Source organism: Lampris incognitus, chromosome 6 (genome assembly GCF_029633865.1).
Source record: "Lampris incognitus isolate fLamInc1 chromosome 6, fLamInc1.hap2, whole genome shotgun sequence".
In the NCBI taxonomy this organism is placed as follows: domain Eukaryota; kingdom Metazoa; phylum Chordata; class Actinopteri; order Lampriformes; family Lampridae; genus Lampris; species Lampris incognitus.
The window spans coordinates 56,534,057-56,550,932 of record NC_079216.1 but is presented as its reverse complement, the minus strand read 5'-3'; the positions used below and the strand labels follow the sequence as shown (position 1 = coordinate 56,550,932).

The following is a 16,876-nucleotide window of genomic DNA, read 5'->3' as shown; positions in this document are numbered from 1 at the left end:
ACAGAGAGCAGAGGTTGAAAATGTCATAGAGCCCAAGAGTCACAGCTTTTCAAGATTCATCGTTCTTTCACCATGTTTGTTACATTTGCTACCTGTTCCAGCCAGAGGTTTGAAGATGGCACGGAAAGATACGTCCACTGGCCCGGTATTAGTGACCTTGACTGTGTGACTAACAGCTTTGCCGTGAATGACGTAGCCAAAATCTAGAACATACTCCGGAAGCAGGAACCTTGGGATGGAAGTTAGATTGATAAAGTGCAGTTGAGGCATTGCTTAGACAGTAAGACATCAACACTGTTTCTTGTGCTTTCATGCTGCCGTTACACTGCCATTTTATGTTTCTGTCCATTGCACTAAGCATTCACTTTAATTAAAATGACATCACACACTGGCAACCATAATAGAAATGTACACGCCAATGCTGTTAACACACATTTAAACTTACTCAGAAAAAATACATCCATACATCCATGATCCAAACCGCTTATCCTGCTTTCAGAGTCACGGGATGCTGGAGCCTATCCCAGTCATTGGGCAGCAGGCGGGGAGACACCCTGGACAGGCCGCAAGGCCATCAAACAGGGCTGACACACACATGCATACCGAGGGGCAATTTAGTATGGCCGATTCACCTGACCTACATGTCTTTGGACTGTGGGAGGAAACCGGAGGATCCGGAGGAAACCCACGCAGACACGAGGAGAACATGCAAACTCCATCCAGAAGACGACCCCAGATGATCCCCAAGGTTGGACTACCCCGGGGCTCGAACCCAGGACCTTCTTGTTGTGAGGCGACCATGCTAACCACTTCGCCACTGTACCGCCCAGCAAAAATACAGTTACTCAGAAACATTAAATTTTACAACCCAGTTCTAGGATTATATCAAATTAGACTCAACAAATGTGCATAGTTAACAGTGCATGTATTACATACAGTATACAGTCTATGGACTGCCTGCTCTGTGTGTGCGTGTTTGCACATACCTACTGAGCTTTTGCCACTTGCTGGAGGAACCCGACGCATCTCGAAGTTCCAGCAGACTGCTCGTTACAGCGACAGCATTGTCCTTGACCAGCCGTCTCTCGACCTCTGTGTGAAGCAGCTCCTCATACTAAAGAGAACATGTGACAGAAGGAGAGAATCGGAAAAGGTTAACAGAGAAAAATAGACATACTGAAATTCTCTCAGACACACACACACACACACCCACACACACACACAAAACACTGAACAGTTGGTTGCACTAGCTACTGTCTGAGATTAATCCTTACAGTTTCAGAGTCTACTTGTTAAAGAAAGAAGAGGAACAAGCCAAGGGCACCTCAGCTCTTAGCTTGTAAAAACCACAGAAAAAGAAGAGATAAATACCTACAGAGGGCGTGGGTTTCTCCAGCTTGGATGACAATTCTGACAGTGTGGCTGATTTTAGTGCAGGATTTAAGGACCTTTCACTGAGATTTAGAAATGTTGGACATTTTTGCAATTCCATTAATTTTACAGGGGGAAAAATAATGTGGAGGCAAATAATTTCAAGAATGAAAACACAAAACAGGTGAACACTGAGGTAACAGTGAGGAGATAAGCAGGAAAATTGGAATTTCCCTTTTAAATTAATGAACGTTGTGTTGGAGTAAAATAAATTCCCAGGTAATAGGCGAGGGATATAAGCAGCAGAAGAGTCGGGTGCTTACAACAGGGATGTAATTATGTACTCATCTCATGATAAATGTAACACTTTCCTTTCAGGGGAATAAAGAGGGAGTGTGAGGAAAAGTCATTGCTACTATTCCATCCATCCATCCATCCATTAGCCAAACCACTTATCCTGCTCTCAGAGTTGCTGGAGCCTATCCCAGCAGTCATTGGGCAGCAGGCGGGGAGACACCCTGGACAGGTCGCCAGGCCATCACAGGGCCGACACACGAACACACACACACACACACACACACTTACACCCACGGACAATTTTAGTATGGCCGATTCACCTGACGTACATGTCTTTGGACTGTGGGAGGAAACCGGAGCACCCGGAGGAAACCCATGCAGACACGGGGAGAACATGCAAACTCCACACAGAGGACGACCCGGGACGACCCCCAAGGTTGGACTACCCCGGAGCTCGAACCCAGGACCTTCTTGCTGTGAGGCGACCGCGCTAACCACTGCGCCACCGTGCCAGGCTACTTTTCCAGTGTTCATTTAAATCTGTTTACATGATGTTTACATTCAAAAGTTCAAAAGTCCATGGCTGTGATTCTGGAAGTAATGATATTTTTCTCTCAACTCCTGCTAAGTTTATTTAAGAGGGTTATTATTCCTTTGACAAAACTGGTATCATTCACGCTGGTTACTAACAGTGGGCATACAGTTGTCCTCCAATGTCTCTCCTCCGCCAGGGGTGGGCCTGTCAGCCTCCACAGCTGCCCTGGACTGTTGCACCACCTCACCATAGAGCTCCTCCGCTGCAGGGTCATCACAAAATTAAATCTGCATTCTCAAACAAAGTTTGGCAGCAGTTTTTCACAGTGAGACCACAGTCAACCCCACTAGCCCCTGTTGACAAGTGTTAACCCAGCTGATCAACAGGTTTACTTAACAAGACGCTGAAACTTCATGGTTGATGTTCTACAGCTAATCCGTGTGCCACTCAGCAGGAAGGATAAGGGAGCAGCTCTTATCCTTCCTGCTGAGTGGCACAAGGATAGACATTTACTTAATAAACATTTATTTATTTTTTTGGATTTTCCCCCTTTTTCTCCCCAGTTGTACTTGGCCAATTGTCCCACTCTTCTGAGCCGTCCCGGTCGTTGCTCCACCCCCTTTGCTGATCCGGGGAGGGCTGCAGACTACCACATGCCTCCTCCCATACATGTGGAGTCGCCAGCCGCTTCTTTTCACCTGACAGTAAGGAGTTTCACCAGGGGGACGTAGCGCGTGGGAGGATCGCGCTATTCCCCCCAGTCCTCCCTCCCCCCTGAACAGGCACCACGACCGATCAGAGGAGGCACTAGTGAAGCAACCAGGACACATACCCACATCCGGCTTCCCACCCGCAGACACGGCCAATTGTGTCTGTAGGGACGCCTGACCAAGCCGGAGGTAACACGGGGATCCGAACTGGCAATCCCCGTATTGGTAGCCAACGGTATAGACCGCTATGCTACCAGACGCCTGGTATGTTCTTTTCTGTGTGTGTGTGTGTGTGTGTGTGTGTGTGTGTGTGTGTGTGTGTGTGTGTGTGTCTTTACGCAGGTGTCGTGGCAGGTCCAGGCTGATCCTGGGGAAGACTCCCTCTCCTGTCAGGATGATGTCCTGAGGTGGAAGGTAAGCCACCTGCAACTGAAAACACGTATGGAAGACCTCAGGGACGCCCGGGAGGTAGAGCACACGCAGGTGCTGTTCTGTACCGGCCTCCACATAGCCCTGAGTTTTGCGTGTGTGCACGCATGCGCGCACACACACACACACACACACACACACACACACACACACACACACACACACACACACACACACACACACACACAAAGAAATATCTGGTGAAAACACCCTTCGATGGCTCCTCTCACATCTGCTTCCCATTCAGCACTCAAAACTCACTTCGGCAGGAACAACCATAGGCTGACTGGGTTTAGGCTCCAGAGGAATTGCCCCCTGCATTTCTACTTTCACTTCATGTTCCTCCTCCTGCTGCTGCTCCCCATCAAACTGCCACTCATCCTCAGGGGCGTCCTCCTGTCTCTCCACCTTCTCATCCTGTGGCAGCAGGATGGTGAACCTGAAGCCCATCCTGCCACAGTTCTTTAGGGTCAGCTCCACCTCTGCAACATGGTCAAACAGCTGAGGAAGGAGCAGTGGAAAAGAAAAGAGAGAAAAAATAAACGGATTGTGCATGTCAGGAAAGGCTTGTTCCATCAAATATCTGTTCCAAAAAGTACAATGGATGTTTTAGTCACTTGTGTGAGTCAATGTGAAAACTGTTAGGTATTTCTGATTTATGTGGAAAAATCTCATTCTTGACGATCAGCAAATAGTGGACGAGGGGTGAAGTCAGAGAGAGAAAATAAGAAAGAGAAAAGAGAGGCAGCGAGGGATGGAATAGTGCTGAACTGACAGGAAGGTTGGAGAAAAGTTTTGCTGAACTATTCATTTCATCTAATTCAGAAATCAATATGCCCTTGTTTTGAATATCAATGATAACTGCTCTGGATGGCCTGCATACTAAACAAAGGAATGAGGGTACAGAAAACCAAACTGAAAAACTATGCTGTGACATTTAAAGTCAATGGGCCTCGCTATTCCCACTTCATTTATTATGTCAAAAAGCAGGCAAAGTCCATTGATGCTACTCCAAAACAACTAATGTATTTGAAATACACTGTATTTTTATGACACACCATCATCATCATCATCGGCAGTCACTTGAAGCGAGTGTGACTGTCCTCTCTGTTGGGTTGTCTACTTGTGGGTCTTCAGATGGTTATAGAGGCTGATCTGTGATCCACATACTTTGGTGTCCGGGATGTTAGGGCGGATTCCCTTTATGGAGGACGCCTGTGTGTGACTTTGTTTAATGTGGGGAGACTGGTGCACAGACAGCCACCACACAGTCCTTTACAGATCTGAGTCAGGATTCAGTGGCATGGAGTCCAAGATGACAGGGGGCTATTTTTGCTGCAGCCTTCATCCACCTTCCCAGCTGTGGTGATGCTTCCATAAAGTCAGCCATCAACCCCCCGCCTGTTCGACTGTTGAGGTCTTGGATGGATTGCTCTTTGTCAGTGACCTCCCCCTTGACCTTCCCGCCATGGGTGACCCTACCAGGAGCATAACTCCAGATGGCATTGCTCTTGGAATCTCAGGACCGCGTAAGCTTCTCCACCATGACAAGGTGACAATCCACAGAGAACACACACACACACAGACACACACACACACACACACACACACACACACACACACACACACACACACACACACACACACAAAGGCTGAGTGAGTACCTCAGGCAGCAGAAGACAGAGAGTGGGGAGGAAGAAGAAGAGGAGGTATCATGGAAGACTAAGCCCCTCCATGGGATACCATCAACAGATAGAAGACATGGCTGATATCAAGAAATCCCACCAGTGGCTAGAAAAGGCTGGACTGAAGGACAGCTACAGCACAGAGGATCTGATCATAGCAGTACAAGAACAGGCACTCAGGACCAGATCAGTTGAGGCATGGGTCTACCACACCAGACAAGACCCAAGATGCAGGCTGTGCAAAGACTCCCCTGAGACAGTCCAGCACTTAGTAGCAGGGTGTAAAATGCTAGCTGGGAAAGCGTACACTGAAAGGCCAAGTGGCTGGGATAGTGTACAGGAATATCTGTACTGAGAACAGACTGGACATCCCCAAGTCCAAATGGGAGACACCGCCAAAGGTGGTTGAGAATGGCAGAGCTAAGATCCTGTGGGACTTTAAGCTCCAGACTGACAAGCAGGTACTGGCTAGCCAACCAGATATTTTATTGGTCAACAAGGAATGGAAGACAGCAGTAGTGATCCACGTAGCAATCCTGAGTGATGGCAACATCAGGAAGAAAGAGCATGAGAAGCTAGAGAAATACCAAAAGCTGAGGGAAGAACAAGATTGAATGTGGAAGGTGAAATCCACAGTGGTCCCAGTGGTAATAGGAGCATCAGGGGCTTTGACCCCCAAACTGGGAGAGCGGCTCCAGCAGATTCCAGGAACAACATCTGAGGTCTCTGTCCAGAAGAGTGCGGTCCTAGGAACAGCTAAGGTACTGTACAGAACCCTCAAACTCCCAGGCCTCTGAGCTTGAGGAAGACAAACACCACCCGAAAATGAGAGAGAGGAATATATATATATATATATATATATATATATATATATGTGTGTGTGTGTGTGTGTGTGTGTACTGCAATGTATTAAAACTTTTTTCCTGTATCTGTGTTGATATACACTACCGTTCAAAAGTTTGGGATCACCCAAACAATTTCGTGTTTTCCATGAAAAGTCACACTTATTCACCACCATATGTTGTGAAATGAATAGAAAATAGAGTCAAGACATTGACAAGGTTAGAAATAATGGTTTGTATTTGAAATAAGATTTTTTTTACATCAAACTTTGCTTTCGTTAAAGAATCCTCCATTTGCAGCAATTACAGCATTGCAGACCTTTGGCATTCTAGCTGTTAATTTGTTGAGGTAATCTGGAGAAATTGCACCCCACGCTTCCAGAAGCAGCTCCCACAAGTTGGATTGGTTGGATGGGCACTTCTTTGAGCAGATTGAGTTTCTGGAGCATCACATTTGTGGGGTCAATTAAACGCTCAAAATGGCCAGAAAAAGAGAACTTTCATCTGAAACTCGACAGTCTATTCTTGTTCTTAGAAATGAAGGCTATTCCATGGAGAAATTGCTAAGAAATTGAAGATTTCCTACACCGGTGTGTACTACTCCCTTCAGAGGACAGCACAAACAGGCTCTAACAGGTACTATTTAATGAAGATGCCAGTTGGGGACCTGTGAGGCGTCTGTTTCTCAAACTAGAGACTCTAATGTACTTATCTTCTTGCTCAGTTGTGCAACGCGGCCTCCCACTTCTTTTTCTACTCTGGTTAGAGCCTGTTTGTGCTGTCCTCTGAAGGGAGTAGTACACACCGGTGTAGGAAATCTTCAATTTCTTAGCAATTTCTCGCATGGAATAGCCTTCATTTCTAAGAACAAGAATAGACTGTCGAGTTTCAGATGAAAGTTCTCTTTTTCTGGCCATTTTGAGCGTTTAATTGACCCCACAAATGTGATGCTCCAGAAACTCAATCTGCTCAAAGAAGTGCCCATCCAACCAATCCAACTTGTGGGAGCTGCTTCTGGAAGCGTGGGGTGCAATTTCTCCAGATTACCTCAACAAATTAACAGCTAGAATGCCAAAGGTCTGCAATGCTGTAATTGCTGCAAATGGAGGATTCTTTGACGAAAGCAAAGTTTGATGTAAAAAAAATCTTATTTCAAATACAAATCATTATTTCTAACCTTGTCAATGTCTTGACTCTATTTTCTATTCATTTCACAACATATGGTGGTGAATAAGTGTGACTTTTCATGGAAAACACAAAATTGTTTGGGTGATCCCAAACTTTTGAACGGTAGTGTATATATACACACACTACAATAATTATCCTATCATTGACCATGCAGAAGTTCACACTCAGGATTCAGTAAACATTGCCTTTTCATGAATTGGACAGTACCTGCAGGCCGAGGTTGATGTGGGTGGAGTCCAGGCTGTAGGTGACGTCAGAGGCTTCTCCTTTGAGTGTCACATCATACGTAGGCCCCTTTTCTACCTGGCACTGCGCCACAACCTGACCACTATAGTCAGCGTGGCCATAGAAGGTAAAGGTGACTAGCTGGCTGTCACCAGGCTGCAGTTGCCCATAGATTGGCAAGATATCAAAGACCTGAAGACATATGAAGCAAAGCAATTCATTTAAAATGTATGGTATGTATACATCTACTTAAATCCGAACCAATATCCTTTAGCAATGTGAATCACAACTCCAAATCAAAGCAAGAAAGGCACACAAATTCAAATAGAAAGTTGGTGGATACGCAGCATGTTTGCCAACATCTGCCATTTTCAAATGCCCTCAGTAGATATCGTTTGCTGTGATCACAGCATTAGGTTTGCTGAGGACTGCGAGGCAAGTCATTTATGGAGCAGGGCACCAAAAAACAATGAAAAACAACGAAGATATCCAGAACCGGGAGCAGCCATGACACCTGCTGATATTTACTAATCATATTATGCTTCAGGAAAACTGAAATACTATATCTCTACTTCATTCAAATTCAATAAGATGAAATCTTTGGAGGGAAAGCATCATTGTTATACCTAAAGGGAGGTGGGATGTCGAATTTTGTACAAACACATGATGCTTTAATGTCTAACACGCCTCTAAATTACATCTACAGATGGTTACAGGGTTTGTAGTCATAAACATTTTGTTATGTTAATATTACATAGGGTTAATATTATCATGCCTTTTTGTACTCATTTGTATGTCTTATGTCTGGTTTGGGGCGGCACGGTGGCACAGTGGTTAGCACAGTCGCCTCACAGCAAGAAGGTCCAGGCGACCAGGGCAGCTCGGAAAATAGGCCAGGTACAATTGGGGAGAAAAAGGGGGAACCCCCCCCCCAAAAAAAATATTCATCTGAGTGAGGAATAAACCCAGTTTATCATTTACATGTGCATGCTTTCTTTGCAGATTTTTTCTCGTCTCGGACATGAACACTTTTAAATTCTGTAATCTCTCAGGGCTTTCCACAGCTGTACAGCAGTTAACCAGCGCATCAGGTGTTGGAATTAACTAGGCTGAGCTCACAGATGTGCGACTTTATCTGCATCTCACCGGATTCTACCTAGAGATACAACACTAACAGCGCTGAAAGCTAACACATGTGGAGCTGAAGGCAACCAAGCAAAAAAAAAAAGAGGCCTTGACAAAAACCAGACAGGACAGAATAGATCAGGGCAAAGAGATGTGTACATAAGGGAGAGGGTGCATCATTCTTCTGTGTGCTTTGCTTGTTAAGTCAAGTTTACTTACAAAGCCCTCAATCACACTCGCTCTCAGAGGCCTTTCTATTCTCCCGATGACAAACTCATAGTAAACAACAGTAGATGACACCATCCCTGGGTGTGTGGTGTGTGTGTGTGTGTGTGTGTGTGTGTGTGTGTGTGTGTGTGTGTGTGTGTGTGTACAAGTCAGGATGTGCCTACCTCTTCCACACCGACAGGGCAGCACAAGGAGGAGTGGGCCTTTGGGAGGAGGCTGGTGGTAAAAGGAGTTGAGAGGGGGAGTTGTTCAGGGAAGCCGTTCCTCTCTTTGGTCTCACCCTCTGGGTCTCGCTCCTCGAGGGATGCTGAGGAAACTTCTGTCTCTCTACAAGACAAACAAAAGTAGAGCACATCTGATGTAGGATTTTTTGTTTTACTTTGTCGTTTTCTTTTGTTAGCCTTTCTTTCTCAGGGTAGACTTCACAGCGACATGATAGATGGGACATGAGAAGAAGAAAAAAATGTATGAGAAAATAAAAAAAGGCAAGAAAATGACTATTTTAGAGATGGAAGTGTCTGTAACGTAAAAAAAGCAAGAAGCTTGAGGAAACGTGAGAAATGAGGTAGATCCTCCACTGCCAGACACTACATAGGCCTGGTATGAAAACAGAAACACATATTATAATACCATAGCAGGGTAGAATATCTAAAGCCCTACATCCACCCCTAAAAACCTCTCTCAATCACCATCTTCCCTCTCTGACTCTCTGCTTCCCTCTGGGGTGGTGCTGGGTACATCCATCAAGTTAATGAAACAGTATTCCATAATGAAAGCTTTTTAATAGGCAGGCAGCAAGAAACAGGTCAGGCTTGGTTGTAGTGAAGTGCAGTGAAGGATAAACATGGAGGGACTAAAAGCGATTTAGCAAGTGAGGCCAGTTCCCAGCTGTGTGTGTGTGTGTGTGTGTGTGTGTGTGTGTGTGTGTGTGTGTGTGTGTGTGTGTGTGTGTGTGTCTACTACAGAGTGTACATGAATAAATGCATGCGTGGGGGCATCCAGGTCTGAACACACATCAGCGAGAACGCCTTGCAGAACGTGTGTGTAACTGAGCAAGCCAGCTTGTAATTAGTGCATGATGGAGAAGCTGCCAGCAGGGGGCACTGTTGTATGGTCAGTCCCCCGGTGGTGCAGCTGAGTGTTTTTCAGAGTGGCTTCGCAATGGAACAAGATATGCCGAGTGAATGGAGAAAAGAAAAAAAAAAACAAAACGAGAGACACATGGCTGGATACCACTGCAGGTCAATGTATTCACAAATCAGTTACATTTCATTGGACGTGGCAAAGGTCACGTAAAAATTATTAGGGCCGCATGAAATATTTTTAAATATGGATCAGTGAAGAAAGACCGCGAGACCCAATGGTGCAGGGAGAGGAACAGATGGTGAGACGGTACATGATGAGTCTGCACAAACACGTATCGGAACAGAAAACTATCCTTCTCTGACATTCACTCTGCTGAGAGGAGGCGTCTCTCTGTGTCCCTTCCAGTGCTTCCTCCTTACAAACTCTGTGTGTGTGTTTGTGTGTGTGCGGGGGGGGGGGGAGTTGTGTGTATGTGTGTGTGTGTGTGTGTGTGTTTGCCAACATTTAATCTTGCTTACAAATCTGCACATCAAAGTTTGAGGAACAAAGAATGTCTCACTTTTAGCGGTCTGTCAGCAAGTGGAAAGCCACAAGGAGAGTCAGAACGAGTGAAAGAAAAGTGGGAAATAGTGACAGAGGGAGGGAGAGAGCGAGAGTTTGACGCCTCTAATGGGTGATTACAATCTTCTAGAAGATAGCAGCTAATGGGATTACAAAATGTATGTGAAAGAGAGAGAGAGAGGAAGAGGAAGAGGAAGGAGAGAGAGAGAGAAGAACATTCTGCCTCTGGAGAAATACTGGATATTGTGAGCCAGTCCTTCCAGCTGGCAGATGAAACTGGGTTTACTGGAGTTATCTCAGCTCACTTAGTAGCAGACAGCACGAGAAATTATGCTCGAGTCCATTCTTATTCCACCGTGTACCACACACGTTGAACGGTTCCAGACAGCAACGCTTTTCACCGGGCACACACTTCCCTGTGCATGTTTTCTACCTCTCGAAAAGTAATTTATTGCCTTTTTCAGGAAGTCAGCTTTCCCTCAGTATAAAGAAACCTCAGCAACCTATGGACACCTACCCCCCCCCCATCCTAGCTCATGTGTAGCCTTGGGGAGACTATTTATTTTGGGAGAAAAACAAATACCAGGTAAAAGACCCTGAAACCATGCAAGCAAACACACACACACACATACACACACAGTTCTAACCGATTGCAGTCCATCTTAGAGTCAGTGTTGTATTTTCTATTATGTTGGTGTATGATAGGTTGCCCGTCAACCACCTCGTCTCTCTGGCATGCCTGGGTGAGAGGAAAGCATCATACATGACAGACTTCCATCAATCCATCATCCAGGCCGCTTATCCCAATCGGGGTTGCGGGAAGCTGGAGCCTATCCCAGCAGTTATTGGGCGGCAGGCGAGGAGACACCCTGAACAGGCTGCCAGTCCATCACAGGGCCCACACAAACACACACCTAGGGACAATCTAGTACGGTCAGTTCACCTGACTTACATGTCTTTGGACTGTGGGAGGAAACCGGAGCACCCAGAGGAAACCCACACAGACACGGGGAGAACAGGCAAACTCCACACAGAGGACAACCCGGGATGACCCCCCGAGGTTGAACTACCCCGGGGCTCGAACCCAGGACCTTCTTGCTGTGGGGCCGCCGCGCTAACCACTGCGCCACTGTGCCGCCCCATGACAGACTTTTGCAGTGCAAAAATCTGAAATATAAGCGTCAAAGATATCTGCGAGCAATTCTCTCATCACTCACAAAATGGTTAAATCTGAACCCAAACCCATTTACAAAAGCGACATACTAACGCTTGGTGTGTTTCGAAACACTTGACGTTTGTATTTTCATAGCAATATTATGTAAAAATATGATAAAAATGAAAAGTAGAATTCCATGAATCACAGTGTTTATTTGGTCTGATAAACACAGCGAAGTCTCTTCTGCAGATGCATCAACTTTAGCACTGGTGTGCCAAATCTACTCTGGATGTCCATAGTAAAGTGAAAGTAAAATGTCTCTTCCAGCTTGATTTAGTGAGATTTTTCTGGACGCAAAACAGGCTGAGTCATAAACAAATCCCTCTCTTCCAAAGGGAGTGCCACGCATGGTTGAACACTCCTCACCCGGGTCTATAGAATGACTTCAAGCATCTGCTATCCAAGGGTCCCAACGGAAGGTATGTGCCAACCCTAAATTTAGTCCTCGTATGCGGTTCTTCATTTTCATCTCATTATTTACCAAACTACCCTCGGTGGTTGAACTGTAAGCGATCATCTTGTTTTTTGCTCCTTCAAGTGATTCAATGTCGGGCAGCAAATGGCTATAGTGCGACCATCTTTCACAGTTGGAATAAAGATTGGTTTTCTACCTCTAAGTCATAGTTGGTCCAATTAGCACACGAAGAAAAGGAAGAGATTCAGATGTATTGTGCTCTCGAGCTCCCGAGGGAGGGATACAGAGAGAGGGTAAGCTGTATTAAAATCTCCCTCTCTGTGGGCTGCAGTCTAATTACTGATAGGGATATAATTAGCTGAACAGGGCCAGATTGTATTAACAGGAGAGAGGAGTACAGATTGTGTGTTGTGTGTGTGTGTGTGTGTGTGTGTGTGTGTGTGTGTGTGTGTGTGTGTGTGTGTGTGTGTGTGTGTGTGTGTGAGCATGACACACAAACAGTAAAGCAGGGTCATTGTTTAATTAGAGGGATGGCCTTCGAGACGAGCTGCTAAGAGAGGTCACGTCTGAGAAGACCACAGCAGCAGCAGAAGAGAACAGAGAAGGGAAGAGCAGAAGGGAGGAGGAGAGAGAGAGAGAGGATAAGGATTAGGCAGCAAGCGGAGGTGCGAGGAGAAGGAGGGACAGGAGAGCGCTGCGAGAGGATCGCAGGAAAGAGAAGAAGGGACAGGAAGATAAATAGGTAAAGAAAAAACAACTCGGGCCGAGGACGCGGCGAGGAAAGACAAGAAGATGAAGGAGGGAAAAAAAAGGATACGAGGAGATGGAGGAGGAGGAGAGAGGAGATAAGAGAAGGGAGGAAGCTTAGTGATAAATCTTGTGCAGCTGCTGCAGTTAGTTGATTCAAGGCCGTCAACAGACAGGCTACTGGAATATTCCCAGTTATTTTCTTGGGAGGGGAGCCAAACCAAGGCTTCGGAGTGAGGGCCTGTAATGTTTGCCATGTATAGAATCAGTAGATCTACCGCCCCTTGGGACTTTATAATGGATTTGACTTCTGCTTTGAAAGGTTAAAGCTACAGCTACTGCGCTTAGTTATCCCGCTGCGCCGACTTAATACAAGTCTAAGGTCCATTCTGCTCTTGTCTCCGAGTGTTTTATTGTCAATAAAATACCGTTTGTAATCTATGACAAAACAAAAACGGGCGACACGGGCAGCGAGGGGCAATTTGCCAGAGGGTCTTATTGGAAAGAGATTCATAAACTTCTCTTAGCCTGTGACCTGAATGAAAATAAAATTTACCTCTTGTTCTGCGACAACGAGGTCTTATGTAATACAGAAACCCATCTAGTGGCACCGTTCTTTGTCAAGGTCTGCAAAACACTTTCCAAACAGAACTCGCCCCACACCATAAGTTACCTGGTCACTTTCGAGTTTGTTTTAGTAATGACAAAGAACTGCACGACAGCAGTGGACTGAGAAGATAAAATTCAGCTGTGCCATTTTACCAGCCGCAGAAATGTTTATTCTCTATATGATGTGATATTTTATTGATACCCGTGGAGAGTTCTCTTTTGGTCCTCGGGTAGGTGCATATGGTATATGCAGACACAGGGGCTTCAGCCTGGGTCTTTGGTTCCAAGGTGCCCTCCCTACTATCTAGTCCAACCTGGCACCTTCTAAAAGTTCATCCTCTGCAAATGTTGTTGCACTGTAGTTCCTAAGCTATGGTTCAGAACCAAAAATGATTTGTAATCCTGTTTTGTGTAGATCCTCGAATTATATGTTGCCTATTTTTGTTTTTAGGTCTTAATGGCCCTGCGTCCCACAGTGAATCTAAGCCTACTTGCTCTGGGTGAAAGAGTTCAAGAAGCCCCATTGTTGCAAGACAGTGTATTAGGCCCTATAAATAAAGGGTGGGGGCATTTCCTTCAACCTACCTTACTATGCAGGCCCCCTCCCTTTTCTCCCCAATTGTATCCGGTCAATTACCCTACTCTTCCGACCCATCCCTGTCGTTGCTCCACCCCATATGTCGATCCGGAGAGGGCTGCAGACTACCACATGCCTCCTCCGACACATGTGGAGTCGCCAGCCGCTTCTTTTCATCTGACAGTGAGGCGTTTCGCCAGGGGGATGTAGCACGTGGGAAGATCACGCTATTCCCCCCAGTCCCCCCCCCCAACCAGGTGCCCCGGCTGACCAGAGGAGGCGCTAGTGCAGCTACCAGGATACATACCCACATCCGGCTTCCAACGCACAGACATGGCCAATTGTATCTGTAGAGATGCCCAACCAAGCCAGAGGTAACATGGGAATTTCAACCGATGATCCCTGTGTTGGTAGGCAAAGGAATAGACCACCATCCCACCCAGACACCCTCATGCAGGGTCTTACAAAGAAAATGAAATCATGATTTATCCTGTAATTGTGCAAAATTAGGAGTATTACTAATATAAAAGTGAGAGTAGCTGAGGAGTCTACGTGTTGTAGCAGTGTGTTGCCATCAGTCATGTGATATGAATATACCTGATAGAGAGCTGCCTCTGGTCTACCAGGAAAGTCCAGCAGTAAGATACAGGCAGTGGGGAGCAGTTGATAATGGTGAGTTCTCTCTGGGTCTCTGTGTGGTTGAGCACACAGCCAAAGTCTAGGCAGGTGGCAGAGAAGTGAAGATTGGGGAAGTGGACCTCACCGTGCAGCCCTATCGTGTCCTGCTGAGGATGCTCCTTGTAGTGCACCTCAAGGAACTGGAAAAGGAAAATATATCAAGGGGAAAATATATCAGGTGAGCAGTCAGTACTGTAAAAAATGAGCAAATAAGTGGAAGTGTTATTAAGAAGATAGTGAATAATCATAGTTTGCTATCATTTATGCTATTTTCTGCATAGAACTATGTTAAAACACAAACATAAGGAAGGGGACATGAATTAGGTATCAAAGTTTGTCCCAAATTGGAGTTTTTCCATCCAAAAAAAAAAAGGCAAAGTAGAAACGTGCCTCCCAAATACAACGTATTACAACGCATTGTTACCTCGTCTGCCATGCGTGACATCTGATCCTGATGGTATGTTGGGTTGAAGCTTACCCAGACCTCAGCCTGCATCCCATCCCCTAAAACCACTGCCTGGAGAGACAAAGTCCCAAAAAACAAACCAAAAAAAAACAAAAAACATTTTAAAGACATTGTGCTTTATAATTCACCAGAAACTCTACAACATTTTGAACCATACTGAAAAAGGAAACGGTGATGTTCTTTTGAAAAAACTTGACTTTAGATTCATAGTATAATTTTATTCATATCATTATATCATTTTGAATGAGTTTAATCAGTTATGAAATGCCACATAATTTCGTCAACACAAATGGTATCAGTCATCAATACTACTGTACATCTATGGCAGCTGGATTTTAAATTGTGTTTGGAGAAATTAACCTGAATGTAAAATTACATTTGCAACATTAAAACATTTCTGAATTTATCTGCTGATCTGGTGGCAGCAAAAATTACAGATGGGAGGTATCTGTTATTTTTTCTAAATATTGTCTTAATGGCATCACAATCTCTGTAAACATGTGGTTTCACTATGATATTAATGGTCCTTAAACTTTTTCTTCTTAGAAAAAGAAAGATAACTGGAGTGCTTTGTGACAAAAGAATGCCGTTGAGCCGGGCATCCGGGTAGCGTAGCGGTCTATTCCGTTGCCTACCAACACGGGGATCTCCAGTTCGAATCCCCGTATTACTTCCGGCTTGGTTGGGCGTCCATACAGACACAATTGGCTGTGTCTGCGGGTGGGAAGCCGGATGTGGGTATGTGTCCTGGTTGCTGCACTAGTGCCTCCTCTGGTCAGTCGGGGCACCTGGTTGAGGGGGGGGACTGGGGGGAATAGCGTGATCCTCCCATGCGCTACGTCCCCTTGGCAAAACTCCTTACTGTCAGGTGAAAAGAAGCGGCTGGCGACTCCACATGTCGGAGGAGGCATGTGGTAGTCTGCAGCCCTCTCCGGATCGGCAGAGGGAGTGGAGCAGCGACTGGGGCGGCTTGGAAGAGTGGGGTAATCGGCCAAGTGAGATTGGGGAGAAAAGGGGGGGGGATGCTTTTGAGGGTAAAGGGCAAAGTATACAAATCAATGGTTAGGCCTGCCCTGTTCAATGTTATGGAAGCAGCGACAACAGAGAGGCTAGACTGCACATTACAGGTAGCAGAGACGAACATGCTGCGTTGGTCCTTGGGGGTGACTAGAAAAGACTGGAAGAAAAATTAAGAAGTGAGAGCTATGGTCAAGATCAGAGGAATAGATGGGAAGTTGACAGAGACAAGATTGAGATGGTTTGGACATGTACAGAGAGGAGACATGGACTATATAGGAAAGAAGGTATTTGGCATGGAAATACCTGGCAAAAGAAAAAGAGGAAAACCAAGGAAAAGACGGAGAGATCAGATAGAGGAGGACACGAGGACGGCTGGACTTCAGGAGAGGGATGTGTCAGACAGAAAGCTGTGGAGGGCAAAAAAAAAACTGCTGAGGCGACCCCTGAAAAACAGGGAACAAGCTGAAAGAAGAAGAAACTTTTTCTCATTAAAATGAGACATGCAGACTGTTACTGACGTTGCAACGATTGTTTTTTTTTTGTTTTTTTTGGGGGGGGGTCGTTCCCCCTTTTTCTCCCCAATTGTATTTGGCCAATTACCCCACTGTTCCGAACTGTCCTAGTCGCTGCTCCACCCCCTCTGCTGATCCGGGGAGGGCTGCAGACTACCACATGTCTCCTCTGATACATGTGGAGTCGCCAGCCGCTTCTTTTCACTTGACAGTGAGGAGTTTCACCAGGGGGACGTAGCACGTGGGAGGATCATGCTATTCCCCCCAGGTCCCCCTCCCCCCAGAACAGGCGCCCGGACCAACCAGAGGAGGTGCTATTGCAGTGACCAGGACACACGCCCACATTCGGCTTCC

General features: G+C 45.9%; 1 protein-coding gene across 1 annotated transcript in view; it reads right to left on the bottom strand.

Moving 5' to 3' along the window:
* hydin (HYDIN axonemal central pair apparatus protein) overlaps positions 1 to 16,876 on the bottom strand; it is a 126,489-nt gene that overhangs the window by 94,850 nt on the left and 14,763 nt on the right. The window contains exons 8-16 of the mRNA XM_056282451.1: positions 14,949 to 15,041; positions 14,444 to 14,664; positions 8,800 to 8,962; positions 7,265 to 7,474; positions 3,604 to 3,843; positions 3,252 to 3,342; positions 2,359 to 2,465; positions 987 to 1,114; positions 93 to 229 (exon numbers count right to left, since the gene is read on the bottom strand). Of these exons, the coding sequence (XP_056138426.1) occupies positions 93 to 229; positions 987 to 1,114; positions 2,359 to 2,465; positions 3,252 to 3,342; positions 3,604 to 3,843; positions 7,265 to 7,474; positions 8,800 to 8,962; positions 14,444 to 14,664; positions 14,949 to 15,041 (1,390 nt within the window). The remainder of the gene's footprint in view (positions 1 to 92; positions 230 to 986; positions 1,115 to 2,358; positions 2,466 to 3,251; positions 3,343 to 3,603; positions 3,844 to 7,264; positions 7,475 to 8,799; positions 8,963 to 14,443; positions 14,665 to 14,948; positions 15,042 to 16,876) is intronic.